A 21,274-nucleotide genomic window follows, 5' to 3' on the forward strand; every position below is an offset into this window, starting at 1 on the left:
GGATAGGACAATATTTGGTTGAGATACTATTTGAAAATCTGTAATCTGAGGGTGCAAAAAAAATCTAAATACTGAGAAAATCACTTTTAAAGTTATGCAAATGAAATTATTAGCAACGCATATTACTAATCAAAAATTAAGTTTTGATATATTTACTGTAGAAAATGTACAAAATATCTTCATTGAACATGATCTATACTTAATATCCGAATGATTTTTGGCATGAAAGAAAAAACGAAATTTTGAATCATACAATGTACTGTTGGCTATTGCTTAAGATTGGTTTTGTGCTCCAGGGTCACAAATATCTTAAGGTTAAAACCTGTTAAACTGGTTAACACTAAAAACTGATGAATTTTACAGGACATTTTATTGAACTTTACTGTATTTTGACACTTTATCTGAGTTTAAGATGATTGTTAGTGATTATAAATGTGTTTAAAAAAAGATTTTAGTATTTCAGTAGGTTGGTATGTGAACATTATATCAGTTAATGAAATATATGTTTTACTGTAAATCCAACTTCTAAAATATTGTTTTTTTTTTCATGGAAAAGTTCATTTTCTGTGTATTTTATCACTGAATCATGATGCAAATTTCTGAGCTCTGTGTGTGTATTTATAACTGATGTAAAATCTGATAAAGCAGAAATGACATGATCTGATCTTCTGGATCTGGTTTTTCCCTCAGAAATGGACAGAATCACATTTATTTCTCTTCTGCTCACAGGTGAGTGAACAGTGCTAGTGCTTTTGCATTTGCATTTTTTCACTTTGCATACTGTAAAATAAGTTGTAAAGCTGTAAATAAAAATAAGAATATGTTTTACAAGTAAACACTATTTCAGTCTTTGTACTTTTCATTTGGCTAATCTAGATTTATGTTACTTGTAATTATTTTTATAATAACAATAATTAATAATAATGCATTCAAATATAATACATTTGGCTTCCTAAAAACAGCAGTGTGAACGTGATGCATTTCTATCACAACTACAAAAGATTTGAGTTGACTTTCAAGTTCAGGTTGAAGCAAAAAATTCAATTTGGTCACTGAAAAGGGGTGAGAAATGCACCACATTCATCTATTTCACTTTAAAATGTATTCAGTTTCTTCCACTAGAGGTCCTCAATCTATATAAAGTCACTCAAGCAAACACAAACTCTGAGCTCTTGTGGATGTAAAGAGTGTTGAGATGTGTGTGAATGTGTTTCTCCTCAGCTGTGGTCAGTTCATCTGCAGGCGCTCTGCATCAGTATCACTTTGTCAATCAAAAGATGAACTGGACTGAAGCTCAGAGATACTGCAGAGAGAACCACACAGATCTGGTCACTATCACTGACATTCAAGAAGAGAATGACATAAAACAGCTCGTAAACGGTAAATCTGTTTGGATTGGGCTGAGTCTCACATGGATATGGTCTCTGAGTGATCCTGCCTTCTACACAGCAAATGAGTCTCGGTATAGGAACTGGTCAAGCAAACCACAACAACAAGACTGTGTTTACATGGACTGTAAGAATGGACAGACCTCTGGGAATGAACAGAACTCTGGGATTGGACATGAAGGGAAATGGCGTGATGCAAACTGTAATGATACAAAGCATTTCATCTGCTATAATGGTGAGTTCAGCTGTGAGTGATCAAACACTCTGAAATGTGCTAAAAACAATACTGACTATTTTCATGGCCAGCAATGATAAAAAGTATTTTTTTATATATTTATCCATGATCCGTTTGTGTTTTTGATCTTTTAAATGAGTGCAGAAAGAACAAACATATTTTTTGTTTTTGATTTATTTAATTTCACTAAGGATATAATTCTCTCTGAATCAATATCAGACAAATGTTTTTTTTTTTTTGTTTTTTTTTAAGACAGCAGTAAAGGATTCGTCCCTGTAATGGAGAAAAAGAGCTGGACAGATGCTCAGAAATACTGCAGAGAGAATCACACAGATCTGGCCAGTGTGAGGAATGACAGTGAGAATGATCAGATTCAGAACATCTTAAAGCAAAACATAACTTCATCTAAAGAAGCCTGGATCGGTCTGCACAGACTCTGGGTTTGGTCAGACAGCAGCACCTCCACATTCACACACTGGCTACCTGGTGAACCCAATGAAAAACATAACAGAGACAGCATCTGCACACTGATTAATATCGAATATAACCAAGGACTATGGACAGACCAACCGTGTAAAGATACATTTCCTTTTGTGTGTTATCATGGTGAGTAGATCAATCATCATCCTAAACACTTTGGTTAACCTTCGCAACACAAACGAAGAAACATGAGTTTTCAGAGTCCAGGGAATGCGATTTAATGCGATACTTAGGGACAACATGATTTAATAAGATGAACAGATTTAATAACTCAGACTTTCATTCACATTAAACAGTCAAGAATAATGACACCATTATCTGCAACAGAGCTGCTTACCAATGACTCTTATTGTATAATCAATGAACTTCACACTGTTGCCTTCAGTATGAAGTAACTGATGAAATGTGCATTGTTGATTCTGTTATTTTCTATGAGGGGCCGTATAGGCCGTATTTATTGAAAACTGCACGTAGTTTACCTGTGTTATCTTTGATTAATATTTAAATTTTTTTGATGATCTGAAACATTAAAGTGTGACAAACACTTTTTCACACCACTGTACAAATTAAAAAATAAATCGAATTGAATTGAATCGCACTGTCTCTTATATTTAAAAGTTAAATCTTTTGTATCTTGTTTTTATTGTTTGATCTGTTCATGTCTCCAGATAAACTGGTTCTGGTCCGAGAGAATAAAACGTGGCCTGAAGCTCTGAGACACTGCAGAAACATCGGCAGGGACCTGGTGTCGGTGGATTCGGAGCAGATGCAGCAATCTGTGATGTACATGACTGTAAACGCCTCCTCCACTCACGTGTGGCTGGGTCTGCGTCACTCCTGCACAGTGGGAATCTGGTTCTGGGTCAACGGTCAGACCGTGTGCTACGATCAGTGGGCTCATGATTACGACGAAGGTCTGAACGAGTGCGAGACCACGGTCAGATCCGGAGTCTTTCGAACCAGTGATAAAAAATGGATCAGCCGTCCTCAAACTGACACATACAACTTCATCTGCAGCAAGTGAGAGCTGGAACTGATTACATGGAGTCCAATCATTAGATTACATTACATTAAAAGGACAATAATCAGATTGTTACAACAGCAGTAAATTAATAATTTAAACAAAAAAGTAATTAAAAAGTAGGCTACTCAGAGTACGTTACTTAAAATGTGTACTCTAACAGATTTTGTTACTAAAAAAGCTTTCGTCACGTAACTTGTAACAATGTTTAATTCATTTCCCATAATCAAGCCATTTGGACTCCAAGTATTTAATTCATTTCTAGTTTATTTCAGTGCTTTTCACATTGTTTCAAAACCGCTTCACAGAAAATGACGATATTAAAATCAGGAAGATTTCTGTTATCAGACTCAAATTATCTCCATGTAATGTCTTTTCATGTTTATTTGAACTTCTATCATGTTTTTACTTGTTTAAATTCAATTGTATAATTCAGTTTCATGACTCATGAGGTGATGGAGACAAGCATTTACTGGGTTTTCTTTGGGTTTACTTTATTATTACTTTGGTTTGTTTGTTTAGTGGATATTATTTAGTGCTTACCTCTTACATGTACTTTTGTCGAATCAATATGTTAAGCAAACTCAATTGAAAACGACTGCAGATAATACCATAACACGTGCAACTTATTGAAACCAGTTCTGTTTTTAAAACTTTTGTACAAAAGTCCCTAAATGGACACTGTGATGCTAAATATTTAAGATGGAATCGCATATGAGAACATATTTAAATGATTTTGCATTTCTGCTTTCACTAGAATTTTAAATATTATTTTCCTTCCACCTCATATTTTTACGTCACTATTTGCATTTAGGTCATTTTTTCCCCTTATAAGATATATGGTTACATTATGTGAGCAAGCTAAGCGATTGTCATAATCGAGGATCTGCAGGAGGGATAATACAAACCGTTTTAAATGTATATATATATATATATATATATATATATATATATATATATATATATATATATATATATATATATATATAATTATTATTATTATTATTATTTATTTTTTTTTTTTTGGTAATGGCATGTTTATTAGAGTTAATCTCTAATCTGTCTACAATAGCCTATAAATCTGTCAAATAACTGCACGCAGACTAAAATGACTAAAAAGTTTAATTTAACAACAAATCGAAATACGAACAAAAAGAAATAAAGAGAAATGACAAACGGTTTGATTTTATTCAGAGAAAAGCGTATATTCAGACTCAAATGATCTCCCTTTAACATCTTTCAAATTTATATGAACTTCTTTCATGTTTTTACTTGTTTAAGGCCAATATAATTCAGTTTCCTGACTCATGATTTGATGAGACAAACATTTACTGGGTTCTCTTTTAGTTTACTTTATTATAGTTTTGGTTTGTTTGTTTAGTGGATATTATTTGGTGCTTACCACTTACATTTACTTTTGTCGAATCAATATGTTAAGCAAACTCTATCGAAAAGGACTGCAAATATCATCACATATAACTGTAATAAATATTTACAGTAGGAAATTTACAAAATATCTTCATGGAGCATGATCTTTACTTAATATCCTAATTATTTTTGGCATAAAAAGAAAAATAAATCATTTTGACCCAAACAATGTATTTTTGGCTATTGCTACAAATATACCCATGCTACTTAAGACTGGTTTTGTGGTCAGATGCAAGCAATTAAATGATGGTGAAAGTTAAAATAATATACAAATATATATATATGAATAAATATATACTGACAAAAAAATAAATAAATAAAATAAAATCACGTTTGACATGACTTGCATACAATTATTCAAACAATCGGCTGTATGTCAATATATTACTATGATTCAGTGATTTTCCTTTTTGCTGTATTTCTGCAAATTCTTAAGTCTCACTTATTTTTTCTGAGAAAATAAAGCTTTGGATGAAATTTCAAATTGACTAGTGGTTTTTGAGAGCTGGATGTGGTCTGGTCTGTTCTGGTCTGGAAGAGTTTAAATCTGTAACGAGTTCACTTACATTACTTACAATAAATAAGTTCACATTAAACATAAACTAAATAAATACACACATTTACTACTTAAATTCTTAATATTGTATTGTGAAAACTATTTTCATAATTGTCATGCAAAAAAAAAAAGAAAAACGTCAAGTAGAATTTTAAATATAAATTATGGTAATTAAAAGAACTGTAAACAAAAAAATTGGTGTTGGGCTAATTTTAAAACATTTACTTATAAATACATTGATAAATTTCACTAATAATTACAAAGAAATTACAAAAAACACTGAATTAAATTAGTTTTTTAAATAAGTAGAAAGCCTGAAACAGTATTTTCTTGTAAAACACATTTTAAATCATCTTTATTTACTACCTACAAAAAAAAAAACTCTAAAAACTATTATCATTTTGATAAATATTTGTTTTAACTCACAGTAAAAGGAATTTAGGTTAAATAAAACTTCTGTTTTATTAGATAAAATCTATTGTTCCTGAACCAAATGTGGTCTGTTCTGGTCTGGAAGGGTCTAAATCTGTAACAAGTTCACAATACTTACAATAAATAAGTTCACATTAATCATAAAATAAACTAAATAAATAAATTCACACATTAACTACTTAAATTCTTAATATTGCACTGTGAAAACAATTTTCATTTTTGTCATGCAAAAAAAAATTGTAAAAAAAAAAAAGTACAATTGTAAATATAAATTATGGCAATTAAAAAGTTGTAAAAAAAAATGCGTAGGATTTATGTTAAAACATTTACTCATAAATAAATTGATAAAATTCACAAATAATTACAAAGAAATAACAATAAACACTGATTTTATTTATTTATTTTTTTAAGTATAAAGCCTGAAACTGTATTTTCTTGTAAAACATATTTTAATAATCTTTATTTACTACCCAAAACATATTTTTGGCAGCATTTGTTTCTTTTACACTGAAAACTATGACCATTTTCATATTTTTTTTTTTTCCACTCACAGTTTTATAAGATAAAAATCTGTTTTTCCTTCTTCCTGAACCAAATGTACCCAACTTACAAAACACATCTGAAACCCTCATTATCCAAATCAGCGCTTTAGATGCAAATGAAGACTTCTCTCTAATAAACCAAGGTCACAGAACATTTTTACAGCTTCCTGTGGCGTGTTTTGGTACTTTTCACCCGCCGCATTACGTCACCATCATCGGTACAAAGAGGCGCGCGAACGCGTCTGGAAATGTGAGCGTGATCAAGAGGATGCCCACACGTTCCTGAAGATCTCACTTTCAATTAAATCTGCCCACAAAAGTGCTGTGATTGTCTCACAGGGGAAATTAAAAGGTCTATATTAAACATCTGTATAATCAAATTTCATATCAGTGTCAGACAACAATCTCAGTTTACAGAGGAGCCCTCGTTCAGCCACGGTCCGTCGGTCTGTGGTCGGACACAAATAGATGTTTATAGGGGCTCCGGTATGTTCATTAAAACACGCAGCGTCTGTCTGACGGCCCCCGCACGGCGGGACTCTTGTTTAAATGCCGTCGGTGCGATCGAGGAGATCCAGACCAACTTCAGCTCAAGATCTCCTGCTGTTCTCCGGGTTTCACCAACTGAGCGCTTCGGGTCGATCACAGGTAAGAAACAATCACCTGATTTCAATTAGGGCCTTTGCAGGCTTTATGAAGCTCGTTTCAAGGCTTTTTAAGTTGAGAAGATTTAAGGAATAAATTGAAAACATCAATATCAACGTTTTACAAAAACGGAAATAACTTTTACAGTTAATTTTGATCACAGCGTAATTTATTTAATAGTCTTGTTTTCCAGTGCAAACAAGATACATTTACTGGAAATGCCAAACGACTACTACATTACTTATAATCAATTGTAAACAAAACTGGTGTAGGATTTACTTTAAAAATTTACTCAGAAATGTCCGATAAATTTCACAATTACAAAGAAATGGCAATAAACACTAAATTAAATTAGACTTTTTTTTTTTAAAGTAGAAAGACTGCAAAAATTTTAATAATCTTTTTTTAGTGTAGCATTTGTTGTCTTTTACACTGAAAACTATAATAATTTTTATAAATATAATTTTTTTTCACTCACAGCTTTATAAGATAAAAATCAGTTTTTTCTTCTTCCAGAACCAAATGTATCCAACTTACAAAACACATCTGAAAGCCGCATTATCGGTTCATTATAGTTCATTATATAACCCTCATTATAGAGAAGTCTTAAATTCCTGAGAAATTTCATTTTCTATTGGCAGAGTTTTTAGAAAACAAGACTTCAAGTGTTGACTTTTTTCTTCTCCAGTTAATGTATTTTGACTTAAGGATGTTTAGATTTCAAGACTTTTTAAGTTGAGAAGACTTAAGGAATAAATTGAACACATCAACGTTTTACAAAAAACAGAAATAACTCTTTTGGATCACACCGCAATTTATTTAATAGTCTTGTTTTCCAGTGCAAACAAGATTCTTAAATCAAGATACATTTACTGGGAATGCAAAACAACTACTGCATTACTTATAATCAATTGTAAACAAAATTGGTGTAGGATTTAGCCTACTTTAAAAATTTACTCAGAAATGTCTGATAAATTTCACAATTAAAAAGAAATGGCAATAAACACTAAATTAAATGAGACTATTTTAAAAGTAGAAAGACTGAAACATTTTAATAATATTTTTTTAGTGTAGCATCATGTGTTGTCTTTTACACTGAAAACTATGATCATTTTTATAAATATAAAAAAATTTTCACTCACAGCTTTATAAGATAAAAATCTGTTTTTTCTTCTTCCTGAAAAAAAATGTACCCAACTTACAAAACACATCTGAAAGCCTCATTATCGGTTCATTATAGTTCATTATATAACCCTCATTATAGAGAAGTCTTAAATTCCTGAGAAATTTCATTTTCTATTGGCAGAGTTTTTAGAAAACAAGACTTCATGGGCTGATTTTTTTCTTCTCCGGTTAATGTATTTTGACTTAAGGACGTTTAGATATTTGCATTGGAAAACAAAACTAAAATACTGAGCAAAAGCTTTTGAGTAGTAAGACTTTTTTTTTTAAAGAAGTCTCTTCTGCTCACCAAACCCGCGTTTATTTACGAATTTTTCCGCCACTGAATGAAAATTAATTAAAGGTATTTGCGACTATTTATCTTACAATTCTGACGTTTTCTCGCAATTTCAAGTTTACATCTGGCAATTCTAACTTTTGTTTTCAGAACTGTAAGATATAAAGTCAGAATTGTGAGAAATAAAGTCGATATGAATAAGTGAGATATGAACTCGCAGTTCTGAATGTTTTCTTGCAATTGCGAGTTTACATCTCGAAATTCTGACTTTTTTCTCATAACTGTGAGATATAAACTCGCAAATGAAAAAAAAAACGGATATGTTGACAGAATTTATATCACACAATTCTGACTTCATTTCTCAGAATTGCATTTGAGTTTATATCTTAAAAAAAAACTGACTTTATAACTCGCAATTGTGAGTTTATATTTCCAATTCTGAGAAAAAAAAAGTCAGAGTTGTGAGATAATTCGAAAAAAACTTTTTTAATTTTTATTCAGTGGCGGAAATGGGCTTCCATCATTATTTGATTCAAAGTACAGCAAAAACAGTACAATTCTGAAATATTTTTTACTGTAATAATTGTTTTCTATTTGAATTTATTTTAAAATGTAATTTATTCCTGTGATTTCAAAGCTGAATTTTCAGCATCATTACTCCAGTTTTCAGTGTCACATGATCCTTCAAAAATCATTCTAATATTCTGATTTGCTCAAAAACATTTATTAATATTATATTATTATGTATTAAGTTAAAATTTAGTAAAAAAAAATCACGTTTCTTTGATAAATAGAAAGCTCAGAAGAACAGCATTTATCTGAAATAGAAATGTTTTGTAACATTATAAATGTCTTTATCATCACTTTTGATCTTTTTTTTTTTTTTTTTAATGATACTGACTCCAAGCTTTTGAATGGTATAGTGTATAATATTACAAAAACATTTTATTTCAGATAAATGGTGATTTTTGGATCTTTATATTCATCAAAGAATCCTGAAAAAATTTACTCAACTATTTTAAATATTAATAATAATAATATATATATTTTTTAAATGTTTCTTGAGCAGCAAATCAGTATATTAGAATGATTTCTGAAGGATCATGTGACGCTGAAGACTGCGGTAAAGATGCTGAAAATTCAGCTTTGATCACAGGAATAAATTATATTTTAAAATGTATTCAAATAGAAAATAGTTATTTCAAATAGTAAAAATATTTATAAAAATTACTGGTTTAATAAATTTTACTTCAGATCAAATAAACGCAGGTTTGGTGAGCAGAAGAGACTTCTTTAAAAACATTATTCTTCTTTATAAACTTTTATTCAACAAGGATGTGTTAAATGGATAAAAAGTGATAGTAAAGACTTAAATTGTTAGGAAAGATTTCTATTTTGCACAAATGCTGTTCTTTTTAATTTGGTATTAGGTTTAAAAAAAATATTAAGCAGCACAACTGTTTTCAACATTGATTGTAAATCAGCATATTAGACTGATTTCTGGAGGATGTGACACTGAAGACTGGAGTTATGATGCTCAGAATTTATGGCTATGCCTTTATAAATGTAACTTTCTGCTCTGATTTATGACCTTTTTGGGGCTTTACTTTGCAAAAGGGTGAATTAAGACTTTTTAAGATCTACAGAAACCCTGAAGATGCATTATTAATTGCTTTCATTGTTTGTACAGACACTTCAAAGATGAAGGTTGCTTTGCTGGTTTTGGTTCTTCTGGTGTTCGGACACTCGCTGCCCGTAAGTGTATTTGGCAACTAAATGATTTAAAGTCTAACATCAGAAATACTTCAAATTAACAAAGATGAATCTCATGAATGAACAGATGCAGCGAAAGAGAGTGACGAGATCTGAGAGTTCAGAAGACGACGAGGTACGAAACACAAACACAAACAGATTTGAATCAAAACATGATTTGCTTTTTAAACAGAGACTGAAATAGTGAAGCTGTTCAATTGGTTGCACGTTATCAGCTTCTTTATCAGAAACGAAACAGTCAAATCAAAATTTTTGATGCTTTTCAGAGCGACTGCGAGAAAAACAGCAACGAAGAGAAGAAAGGAGAAGAGGAAGAGGACGAGGAAGGAGGAGATGGAGACAAGGAAGACGATGAGGAAGAGGAGGATGAGGAAGATGAGGAAGGAGGGGATGATGAAGGAGGAGATGGAGAGGAGGGAGAGGAAGAGGAAGGAGGCAAAGAAAACGAAGTCAATAATGAGGAAGGGGGTGATGGAGAGAGCGAGGATGGAGAACAAAAGAAAAGAGGAGATGAGGAGGATGAAGATGAATACGGCAGTGAGGAAGGAGACAGTAATGAAAGCAATGGAGGCGATGGAGACAGTGAAGATGAGCAGAACAACGAGGAGACCAACGGAGATGAAGAACAACCGTCGGGGAAGATTTCATCAGATCTGATCGACGTCAGTCAATCACACGATCACACTGAAATATTACATGAGCCGTATTTTCACCTGAACGCCTGAACAGATGAAAATAAGTGAGATATTACTGCTATAATAAGATAATATTACATCAAGTTTAAAAACAAATCCCTCTCTCCCACAGGATATGACATCATGATGGGCGGAGCTCTCACTGGACGACATGAACACGGCCGCGGAAGAAGATCATGATCGCTAATCCTGGAGTCAAAGAAAAATAAAGCAAATTAATATTTAACTTACATGCAAATTAAGATTCACGAGTTAATTCATTCTCCCATCATGAATCTGAAGGAATCCCATGAATCAGATCAGAACACAGAACCACGTTAAAGTCCCCATGAAATCTAAATTAAAGTTTTTTGGCTTTTAGTATGAATATATTAGCCTTAAGGTTATCTATAAGCTAGTGTGCTTCAAAACAACGACAAAATTCGCATTTACAAGATACGGGCATTCAAAACTTACAGTCTCGTCACTTCCGCCAATGTGAATCAACGATTTTATGATGTCACCGTGCACTTCAGTTTCTCATCAAACGTTGTGTCCAATCAAATGCTCTCTAGAGTCCGTAGTGTCCCGCCCCCCTACACTATAAATAGACACTGAATCTGCGGCTAAGATCGGTCACTTGTTCATATTGTAAGTGTTTTCTGTTTGGTGATTATGATCACTATTTTGTTTTAGCAACAGTTTCATATTGAATCTATGGGGTAAACTGGCTGTCATAAGCTTACAAATGTGGATTTACCGAGCTCAACGGCTCTGGCCATAAATGGAACGCTATTGGCCATTCAAAAGAAGTGGGCGGGGCTGGGCGATTTGTTTTTATTTCAGTTAAAATTACGTCACCACATAGAATAACGACGCTGCGTGTTTCAAGGCACTTCAGTGCAAATAAGTAAAATATCAAATGTAAATAAGCGTCGCATGCTGTACTTACTATAGTTTGTTATTGTTTAAAATGCCATTTCATTTCAGCTTTCTCCTTTTGTTTGAATTAAATTTTATTCAGTAGGCTATATTGTGTCAATTTTGTGTCATCTTAATATTTTAAGGGCTGCTAAATATGACAGATGCTGTTCTTTAAATGTATAAAACAGATTTTCCAAATTCATTGATCTGAATTCAAGGCGTATATTATATATCAATATGTACATTCATGTAAATCGAAGGTACCTGTATTACCAAAGCTGGATTCCGTTTTTAATGTTAAATAACTGTATATAATCCTCAATTTCTATGTTATTGTTTTGACAAACATTATTAATAAAATTCGTACAAACATCTAGCCTCAGAAACGTCCCGTCTTTTTTCCGTGCGCTGCTCTGAAGTGTGACTCTGGAACATCGAGTCTATTTTGGGAAAAGTTAAGCGTCTACGAATTTGCCTGGATATTACCGCCATCTAGTGGCGTCTTATAAATATATAAACATCCTCAAAATGAAATCTGCAACAGAGAAGCAAGCATTTTTTGGTTTGTAGAACATTTCCAGAACAATAGTTTCTGGTTCCCATTAAGTTAGTTTTTACCGTAACTTTCCCAGAATGTTATTTTTTGGTTCCTGGAAAGTTAGTTTTTGGTTCATTTTAACGTTCCCCTAACATTATTCCCTAAAATTGCTCTTTTTGGATTTTATGAAGTTATTCTAACGTCCTCCTAACATTATTATAATGTTCCCAGAATGTTCATTTTTGATTCCCAGAATGTTTTTTTGTTTATTTTTGTTTTTGGTTAGCCAGAAAAGTTTTTGGGTTTTAAATACTAAAAAAAACAACAATAATAATTAAATTAATGCGGCGATTTCAATATTCATAAGGATTCGTTTTTCGGTGTCATCATTAAGTCAGTAGCCTATTGTAGCCTACGTTAAAATGCTGAAAATACAAAAATACATTTTGTACTTTTGTACTGTAACGTCAACTAAAAATCCGCGAACTTCTATGTTTCGAATCAAAGCCAACTGATAGACAGTAATCTCAGATACCTGTCAGCAATCGCAGGGGGTCTGCTTCAAATAAATAAATGTTATGTTTATATACTGTTTATGTTGGTATGTAAGTGTAACTAACCAAAAAGCATTAAAATATTTTTATAGTCGCTAATCCCACTCCTACCTACCTCTAAACCTCACAATAACCATCTCTGTAGGCTACAGTAATAAATAAACAGCTGTACCAAAAAGTAATCCAAATAATCATGCGTTTGCAGCCGCAGTCCTCTCTGGCGGAATACAGTAGGTTTGTTTAAGACGCAAAACAGAATTTAAATTATTAATCGCTGAAAATATGATCCAGGGGCCGGATTCACGAATATCTTCTTAAGAAATAAATTAAGAAACTTCTTAAGATAAAGGGGTGGGGGTACGGGACTTCTGATTTCCAACAACTGGAAATACTCAACCCATTCTCCTCTATGCAATTATAACTCATTTGAATCTCATACAATCACTATAACATCTCCTATCAAACTCCATGTTGTGGTCATTTACCGCCCTCCTAGTCAACTTGGCATCTTCTTAGAAGAGCTGGATGGGCTGCTATCCTCTTTTCCAGAAGATGGCAGCCCACTTCTGGTCTTTGGAGATTTTAACATGCATCTGGACAAACCCTATGCTGCAGACTTCCATTCACTTCTTGCTTCATTTGACCTAAAACGCAGTACCACTGCATACACTCATAAATCCGGCAACCAACTTGATCTCATCTACACACGAAACTGTACTTCAGACGACATTGTGGTCAAACCCCTTCACATCTCTGACCATTTCTTCATTACACTAAACCTACATCTTGCTACTTGTGCACCCCCACCCCCCCTACCCGTTACTTTTAGACGAAACCTACGCTCTCTCTCACCCGCCCATCTTTCTTCATCAATATCCTCCTCTCTTCCCTCTCCTACCCACTTCACATCTCTGGATACTAATGCAGCAACCGACACGTTATGTTCCACTCTTACTTCTTGCCTAGATGAAATATGCCCTCTCTCCTCCAGGCCAGCACGGGCTGCTCCTTCCAACCCTTGGCTATCCGATGTTCTTCGTGAGCATCGGTCCAAACTTAGGGCAGCTGAGAGAAAATGGCACAAATCTAAGGATCCATCTGACTTGAGTATGTATCAGTCTCTGCTGTCATCTTTCTCTACCCAAGTACAAACTGCCAAATCTTCATACTTCCACAACAAGATCAACAATGCTCCGGACACACGCAACCTTTTCAAAACTTTTAATTCACTGCTCTGTCCCCCTCCACCACCTCCCACCACTTCTATAACAGCTGATGATTTTGCCACATTTTTTACAGACAAAACTACATCTATCAGTAATAAGTTCTCAGCTCCACACATACAGGAACTAAAACTGACCACACCCACGGCTGGAACTCCCCTCTTCTCCTTCCATCCCCATTCTGAGGCAGAAGTAACTAAACTTCTCCTCTCCAGCCATCCGACGACATGTCCTTTAGACCCCATCCCCTCACACCTTATCCAAGCAATCTCCCCTACAATCCTACCGGCGCTCACACACATCATCAACACATCTCTTCTCACAGGCACTTTTCCTACTACATTTAAGCAGGCCCGGGTAACCCCACTGCTCAAAAAACCTACACTTAACACTTCACTCATAGACAACTATAGACCTGTCTCTCTCCTTCCGTTCATAGCAAAAACATTGGAACGAGCTGTTTTCAACCAGCTATCTTTATTTCTCTCACAGAACAACCTATTGGATGCTAACCAGTCAGGGTTCAAGAGTGGCCATTCAACTGAGACGGCACTACTGTCTGTCACTGAAGCCCTGCGGATTGCAAAAGCTGATTCCAAATCATCAGTACTCATCTTACTGGACCTTTCTGCAGCATTTGACACGGTAAATCACCAGATCCTTCTGTCTACCCTCTCATCGTTGGGCATCACAGGGACTTCACTTCGCTGGTTCAAATCCTATCTCTCTGGTAGGTCTTTCAGAGTGGCCTGGGGAGGGGAGGTTTCCAAAACTCATCAACTGGTCACTGGGGTTCCTCAGGGGTCAGTTCTTGGACCCCTCCTCTTCTCCATATACACTACATCTCTGGGCCCCATCATACAGGCACATGGCTTCTCCTACCATTGCTATGCCAATGACACACAGCTCTATCTTTCTTTCAAACCAGATGATCCATCAGTAGCTGCAAGGATCTCTGGCTGCCTGGCGGATATCTCTGCATGGATGAAGGAACACCATCTTCAGCTCAATCTAGCTAAAACTGAGCTCCTTGTCTTTCCCGCCACTCCAACTTTACAACATGACTTCTCCATCCAGTTAGGTTCATCAACAATTACCCCATCGACTTCAGCCAGAAATCTTGGTGTAATCTTTGATGACCAATTGACTTTTAAAGAACACATAGCTAAAACTGCTCGATCCTGCAGGTTTGCATTGCACAACATCAGAAAGATCAGGCCCTTCCTAACAGAGCATGCTGCACAACTCCTCGTCCAGGCCCTGGTCATTTCCAGGCTGGACTATTGCAATGCTCTTTTAGCTGGTCTTCCAGCATGTACAATCAAACCTCTACAAATGATTCAGAATGCAGCAGCACGGCTCGTCTTCAATGAGCCCAAAAAGGCCCATGTCACACCTCTCTTCATATCCCTGCACTGGCTACCGGTTACAGCACGCATCAAATTCAAGACACTGATGCTGGCCTATAGGACAGCCACCGGCTCATCACCGGCCTACCTCCATTCACTACTACACATCTACACTCCTTCCAGAAGTCTGAGATCCTCTAGTGAAAGACGCCTTATTGTACCACCACAGAGAGGCACGAAATCACTTTCCAAAACATTCTCCTTCAATGTCCCTGCCTGGTGGAATGATCTTCCCACCCCCATCCGAAACGCTGACTCCATTACTGTCTTCAAGCGACTGCTGAAAACCCATCTTTTTCGACACTATCTGACTATCTGAAAAAAAAAAAAAAATTCTCCTCTCTTTCCTGATCTTCCCTTTCTAGCCCGTACTCATCTAACAACGCCTGACATATGGTATTTTTGAGCACTTCCTATGTTGATCTGCCTCCTTAGGATGAATTATTTGTTGTATTCCCAATTGTAAGTCGCTTTGGATAAAAGCGTCTGCTAAATGAATAAATGTAAATGTAATGTAAATGTAAATTCTAAGAAGTTCGTAAGAATGTTCTTAAGTGCAATTCTTGAAAAAATCTTAAGAAGTTCTCAAATATGTTCTTAAGAACATCTTAATTTTTTTCTTAAGAAAAAATAAATACATCTATCTGAGTGAATACATGGCTGAAGACGCATTTATAAACACTTCAACGTCTTTTCTTTTGCGGTTTCTGCAGATTACCCTAATAATCACAAGCACGCACATTTTCATCACGAGCTTGACTGGCGCTCGGCTTCATGTTTTTAATGCGCCGTATTTTTGAACCGTTACTTTTAAATGGTCTGTCTTACTTTGGCGATCAGTTTTATTCACTTTTGTGTTGTTTTTCTTCCCTCGTCTGAATGAACGCTTCAAGAATGTGTGTGCGCTGCTACAGCAAACGCGTCCTGCACAAATGCGCTAAATACGGCCAAAGATTATGTCGTATTTATCGGCCAAGGAAAATAAAAAATGTTTAATTAAATCTCCCTATCTGACTCGATTTTGTAGAGTTGAATGAATGAATGAATGAATGATGCATTTATATAGCGCTTTCATTGTGTATTGCTGTACACCCAAAGCGCTTTACAATCATATGGGGGATCTCTCCTCAACCATCACCAGTGTGCAGCATCCACTTGGATGATGCGTCGGCAGCCACAGTACAACGGCGCCGGTGCGCTCACCACACACCAGCTACAGGTGGAGAGGAGAGAGTTATGGAGCCAATTCAATGAATGGGGATTATTAGGAGGCCATGATTGACTAGGGCCAGTGGAGGGAATTTGGCCAGGACACCGGGGTTACACCCCTACTCTTTGCCATGGGATTTTTAATGACCACAGAGAGTCAGGACCTCGGTTTAACGTCTCATCCGAAGGACGGTGCTTTTTACAGTATAGTGTCCCCATCACTATACTGGGGCATTAGGACCCACATAGACCACAGGGTGAGCACCCCCTGCTGGCCTCACTAACACCTCTTCCAACAGCAACCTAGTTTTCCCAGGAGGTCTCCCATCCAGGTACTGACCAGGCTCAACCCTGCTTAGCTTCAGTGAGCAACCGGTCTTGGGCTGCAGGGTGATATGGCTGTGGCCATATAGTTGCTACTATAGCTTTGATGTCGGCAAAAAGTAGGGTCATACACAGGCTAATCATGACAGATCATTGTTTACATTATCAGCATTGCTGTCACTTTCAACGAACTCATGTTCATCTCTATTAATAATCCTAATAGGCCTATGTATTATATGTAGCTAGTAGTGTTGCAATGCTTAAATATAACAGTTAATTTGAAATAACCCAATACATTCATTAAATAATTCTTACTATTTGGGATTTAAGACAAGTCTCTGGCTATCCTAACTTTAAGAAGTTATTTACGATGGTTTTTAAGAAGATTCTTTTCAAGAATTTGAATTTTCTTAATTTTTGTCTTAAGAACAATCTTAAGTAAAAAGATAAGAATATTCTTAAAACGATTTTTTTGGGAATACAAAATATTCTTAACTTTTTTCTTATTTTAAAAAATAAGAAGAAAATGGCAGTTAAGAAGAAAATTCTTCTTAAGAATTTTTCGTGAATCTGGCCCCAGATTATTATCCTGATCCATTCCGTGAAGGTACCTGTACATCATTCAAACACATCTCACCAGAAACATGGCATGTCTTAATCGGTGACCAATGCAGGAAAGAGCCAATGAGCGATCGATTTTACTGTCTTAAAACCTGTGGCTTCCTAAAATGCACTCCAGCGCAGATTTATTCTTGCTGTTGCTGCTGGACTCGATGCTCGAGATGGAGATCGCCGGATAAAGGCTTGAATTTGGGCCTTTTCCTCGCAAATCGTATGGATTCTGAAGATCTGTGTTACAGCGCACAAATAAAATTGTTTCATTTTGCAATTATGATGCATGTTCGGTGTATTTTATGGTTTTATTGTTAGCCACAGCATTTTGGAGAAAACACTTCTTGTGTCCCACCACGGCAAACGAAGTTAATATTACATGAATGGTTAAACGATTATGTTATTTATTTAAAGGGTTTAAAGTGTAGTCTTGATAACATTATAGACCTATTCTTGGAAATGAGCTGGCAGCAGAAATCACACATAACAGAATGAAATGTTAGGCTATAATTTCATATTAAGTAAACAATTAAACTATTTAATAATGCGATTGAAAAAATAAGGCCATTTGTATGACAACTAAAAAAACAACAATATAAGGAAATTAATTTCAATATTCATAAGGATTCGTTTTTGGGTGCCATCAATACATCAGTGTTGTACATTAAAATGCTAAAAATACATAAGTATTTGTACTTTAGATAATGTCAGCATCAGGGGTTTGGTGTCAAACACATTTTGTATTTTTGTACTATAATGTCAACTAAGTCTTAGCGATCTCCTGCGTTTCGAATAAAAGCCATTTTTAATTGATAGACAGTAACCTCAGATACCTGTCAGAAATAGCAGAGGGTCTGCTTCAAATAAATAACTATTATATTTATATTCTGCTGCCTCAAAAACCTGTCAGCCACAGCAATGTCCCGAAACGAATCTATTGATTGGCAAAATGAATCAAATGACTCGTGAATTGCACAGAATGTCCCTAAATTAATCAAATGATTTGCGAATAAATCGAATGATTCAAATGACTCGCAAACTGAATCAAATAATTCGCGAAATAAATTGAATGATTAAAATGACTCGCGAACTGAATCAAATGATTCGCGAATTGCACACAATGTCCCGAAATGAATCAAATGATTCAAATGACTCGCGAAGTGAATCAAATGATTCGCGAACTGAATCGAATGATTCAAATGACTCGCGAACTGAATCAAATGATTGACGAATTGAACACAATGTCCCGAAATGAATTAAATGGTTCAAATGATTCGCGAACTGAATCGAATGATTCAAATGACTCGCAAACTGAATCCAATGATTTGCCAATTGCACACAATGTCCCAAAATAAATCAAATGATTCGCGAACTGAATCGAATGATTCAAATGATTGACGAATTGAACACAATGTCCCGAAATGAATTAAATGGTTCAAATGATTCGCGAACTGAATCGAATGATTCAAATGACTCGCAAACTGAATCCAATGATTTGCCAATTGCACACAATGTCCCAAAATAAATCAAATGATTCGCGAACTGAATCGAATGATTCAAATGACTGGCGAACTGAATTAAATGATTCGCGAACTGAATCGAATGATTCAAATTACTCACAAACTGAATCAAATGATTGCGAATTGTACACAATGTCCCGAACTGATTCAAATGATTCGCGAATCAAATGACTCGCGAGCTGAATCAAATGATTCGCGAATTGCACAGAATGTCCCGAAATGATTCAAATGATTCGCGAACTGAATCGAATGAATCAAATGATTCGCGAACTGAACTGAATCAAATGATTCGCAAACTGAACTGAATCAAATGTTTCGAGAATTGCACACAAGTTTGCGAAATGAATCAAATGATTCGCGAATTGAATCAAATGATTTGCGAACTGAATCGAATGATTGAAATGACGTGTGAACTGAATCACATGATTTGCGAATTCCACAGAATGTCCCGAAATGAATCAAACAACTCGCAAACTGAATCAAATGAATCGCAAATTGCATACAATGTCCCGAAATGAATCAAATGATTCGCGAACTGAATCGAATGATTAAAATGACTCACGAACTGAATCAAATGATTCGCGAATTGCACAAAATGTCCCGAAATGAATACAATGATTCGCAAACTGAATCGAATGATTAAAATGACTCGCAAACTGAATCAAATGATTCGCGAAATTGCGCAAAATGTCCCGAAATGAATACAATGATTCGCGAATTGAATCAAATGTTTCGTGAACTGAATCAAATGATTCGCGAATTGCACCCAATGTCCCGAAATTAATCAAATGTTTCGTGAATTGAATTAAATGATTTGCGAAGTGAATCAAATGATTCACGAACTGAATCGAATGAATCAAAAGATTCAGTCAATCACAACATTAAACACCAGCTCCAATTTGACGTGTTTTGTTGAACTTTCATTGAATTTGTTTACAAGGGCTAAGAAGTTACACAAAACAGCATGCAACAAAGTGTATAAAATGAATCGAATGATTCAAATGACTCGCAAACTGAATCTAATGATTTGCGAATTGCACACAATGTCCCGAAATTAATCAGATGACTCGCAAACTGAATCAAATGATTCGCGAACTGATTCGAATGATTCGCGATTTGCACAGAATGTCCTGAAATGAATCAAAAGGTGACAGAAAATGAGACATAAATTAAAAGCTTTTACCTTTATTTTACCGAAATAGATCTTCTGCAAACATGACCTTGGATCCTCAGGCGGCGTCCTTCTACGATGTGGAGGAGAGGCAATTGTTGCCCAATGCTTAACAGCATGGCTGTATGCAAAATTGCTCCCTATAACCTATTCACTATTCCTCACATTAGTCCACTCATACAGTTCACTTGAAGGAGTGAATGAAATCGTGAATTCGGACACTAAGTGCACTGGAAGGACTGCCGCTTTTGCATAGTTTGCTTGCTATATAATTATCATTTGAAACAGTTCCAGTAGTAAGATTAAAGGATTTATCTTGAACTCTGTCTGGCAATTATGTATAAACCCTAGTTAAACAATTTAATAATCAATTTACATCGAACTTGTACCTGTGTTGTATGCTTTATTACGCCATGGACAAGCGTGTTGTAAAATGAATAGATTCAGCAGCGGGCGCCAACAAATTAATAAAAATGTAATAATAATAAATGCGCTCAGGCAGTTTGGGGGGACTTGCCTGGAACACTACAAAGCTGTGAGTCGTGATTTGCCTGGAAAGCAGTATAAATATAGACAAAATCCCCAAAAAATCCGTTCCCATGACTTATCGCGAGAGGAAAAAAATTACGTTTTAGTTGCATAACATCGGTTAATGGAGGCGCCGTCATTTCGCAATACTTTTTAATCGAGAGGTATAAAATGTCGCGCAAATCTGTAATTGAAACGTGCCTGCTGGTGTTTTAATTTTGTTTAAAAGTATCATTTCCCCAATAATTTCTTGTGTATATTAAAAAAACATACTTAAAACAATCTCATAACATTAGTTAATACAGTTTTATTTTTTCAGTGTAAATTATTTAATTTGATAATAGATACAAACATTCATATTATTGTAATAGAATTTATGGATTAAATGTAAGAATTTGAAATTAAAGATAAAGTATTAAAAGGTTAAAAAACGCCCTTGAAAACATGCAATTTATTTCACAGCAGATAGAAAACTGATGAAAATATTGCTTTAGAATAAATCATATTTGCAAAATATGATATATATATATATATATATAAATATAATGATTTTTCTTTTTTTGCAAATATGATTTATTATATATTTGCGCTCTGATGCGCCCGCAAAAAAAATTCAAAGGAAGCCTGCG

At 35.0% G+C, this 21,274-nt stretch overlaps 2 protein-coding genes across 2 annotated transcripts; both read left to right on the forward strand.

The window, feature by feature from the left end:
• The first annotated feature begins 692 nt into the window (after positions 1–692).
• Positions 693–3,127, forward strand: LOC141290697 (secretory phospholipase A2 receptor-like). Its single transcript, XM_073822792.1, has 3 exons — positions 693–729; positions 1,222–1,623; positions 2,772–3,127. Exons 1-3 carry the CDS (start codon positions 693–695, stop codon positions 3,125–3,127), a joined length of 795 nt encoding a protein of 264 aa, XP_073678893.1.
• A 3,428-nt stretch (positions 3,128–6,555) lies between these two features.
• Positions 6,556–11,933, forward strand: LOC141291527 (uncharacterized). The gene is made up of 5 exons (XM_073823682.1): positions 6,556–6,730; positions 9,877–9,941; positions 10,027–10,074; positions 10,226–10,621; positions 10,767–11,933. The coding sequence occupies exons 1-5, from the start codon at positions 6,571–6,573 to the stop codon at positions 10,779–10,781; spliced, it is 684 nt and encodes a 227-aa protein (XP_073679783.1). The 5' UTR covers positions 6,556–6,570; the 3' UTR covers positions 10,782–11,933.
• The last annotated feature ends 9,341 nt before the right edge of the window (positions 11,934–21,274 follow it).

The sequence above is a fragment of the Garra rufa genome, chromosome 18 (genome assembly GCF_049309525.1).
Source record: "Garra rufa chromosome 18, GarRuf1.0, whole genome shotgun sequence".
Lineage (NCBI taxonomy): Eukaryota > Metazoa > Chordata > Actinopteri > Cypriniformes > Cyprinidae > Garra > Garra rufa.

Coding starts and splice junctions, on each gene's coding strand:
- LOC141291527 (XM_073823682.1), top strand. CDS start 6,571: ATGTTCATTAAAACACGCAGCGTCTGTCTGACGGCCCCCGCACGGCGG. Junction 9,942..10,026: donor TGTTCGGACACTCGCTGCCC/GTAAGTGTATTT, acceptor ATGAATGAACAG/ATGCAGCGAAAGAGAGTGAC. Junction 10,075..10,225: donor AGAGTTCAGAAGACGACGAG/GTACGAAACACA, acceptor GATGCTTTTCAG/AGCGACTGCGAGAAAAACAG.
- LOC141290697 (XM_073822792.1), top strand. CDS start 693: ATGGACAGAATCACATTTATTTCTCTTCTGCTCACAG. Junction 730..1,221: donor TATTTCTCTTCTGCTCACAG/GTGAGTGAACAG, acceptor GTTTCTCCTCAG/CTGTGGTCAGTTCATCTGCA. Junction 1,624..2,771: donor GCATTTCATCTGCTATAATG/GTGAGTTCAGCT, acceptor TCATGTCTCCAG/ATAAACTGGTTCTGGTCCGA.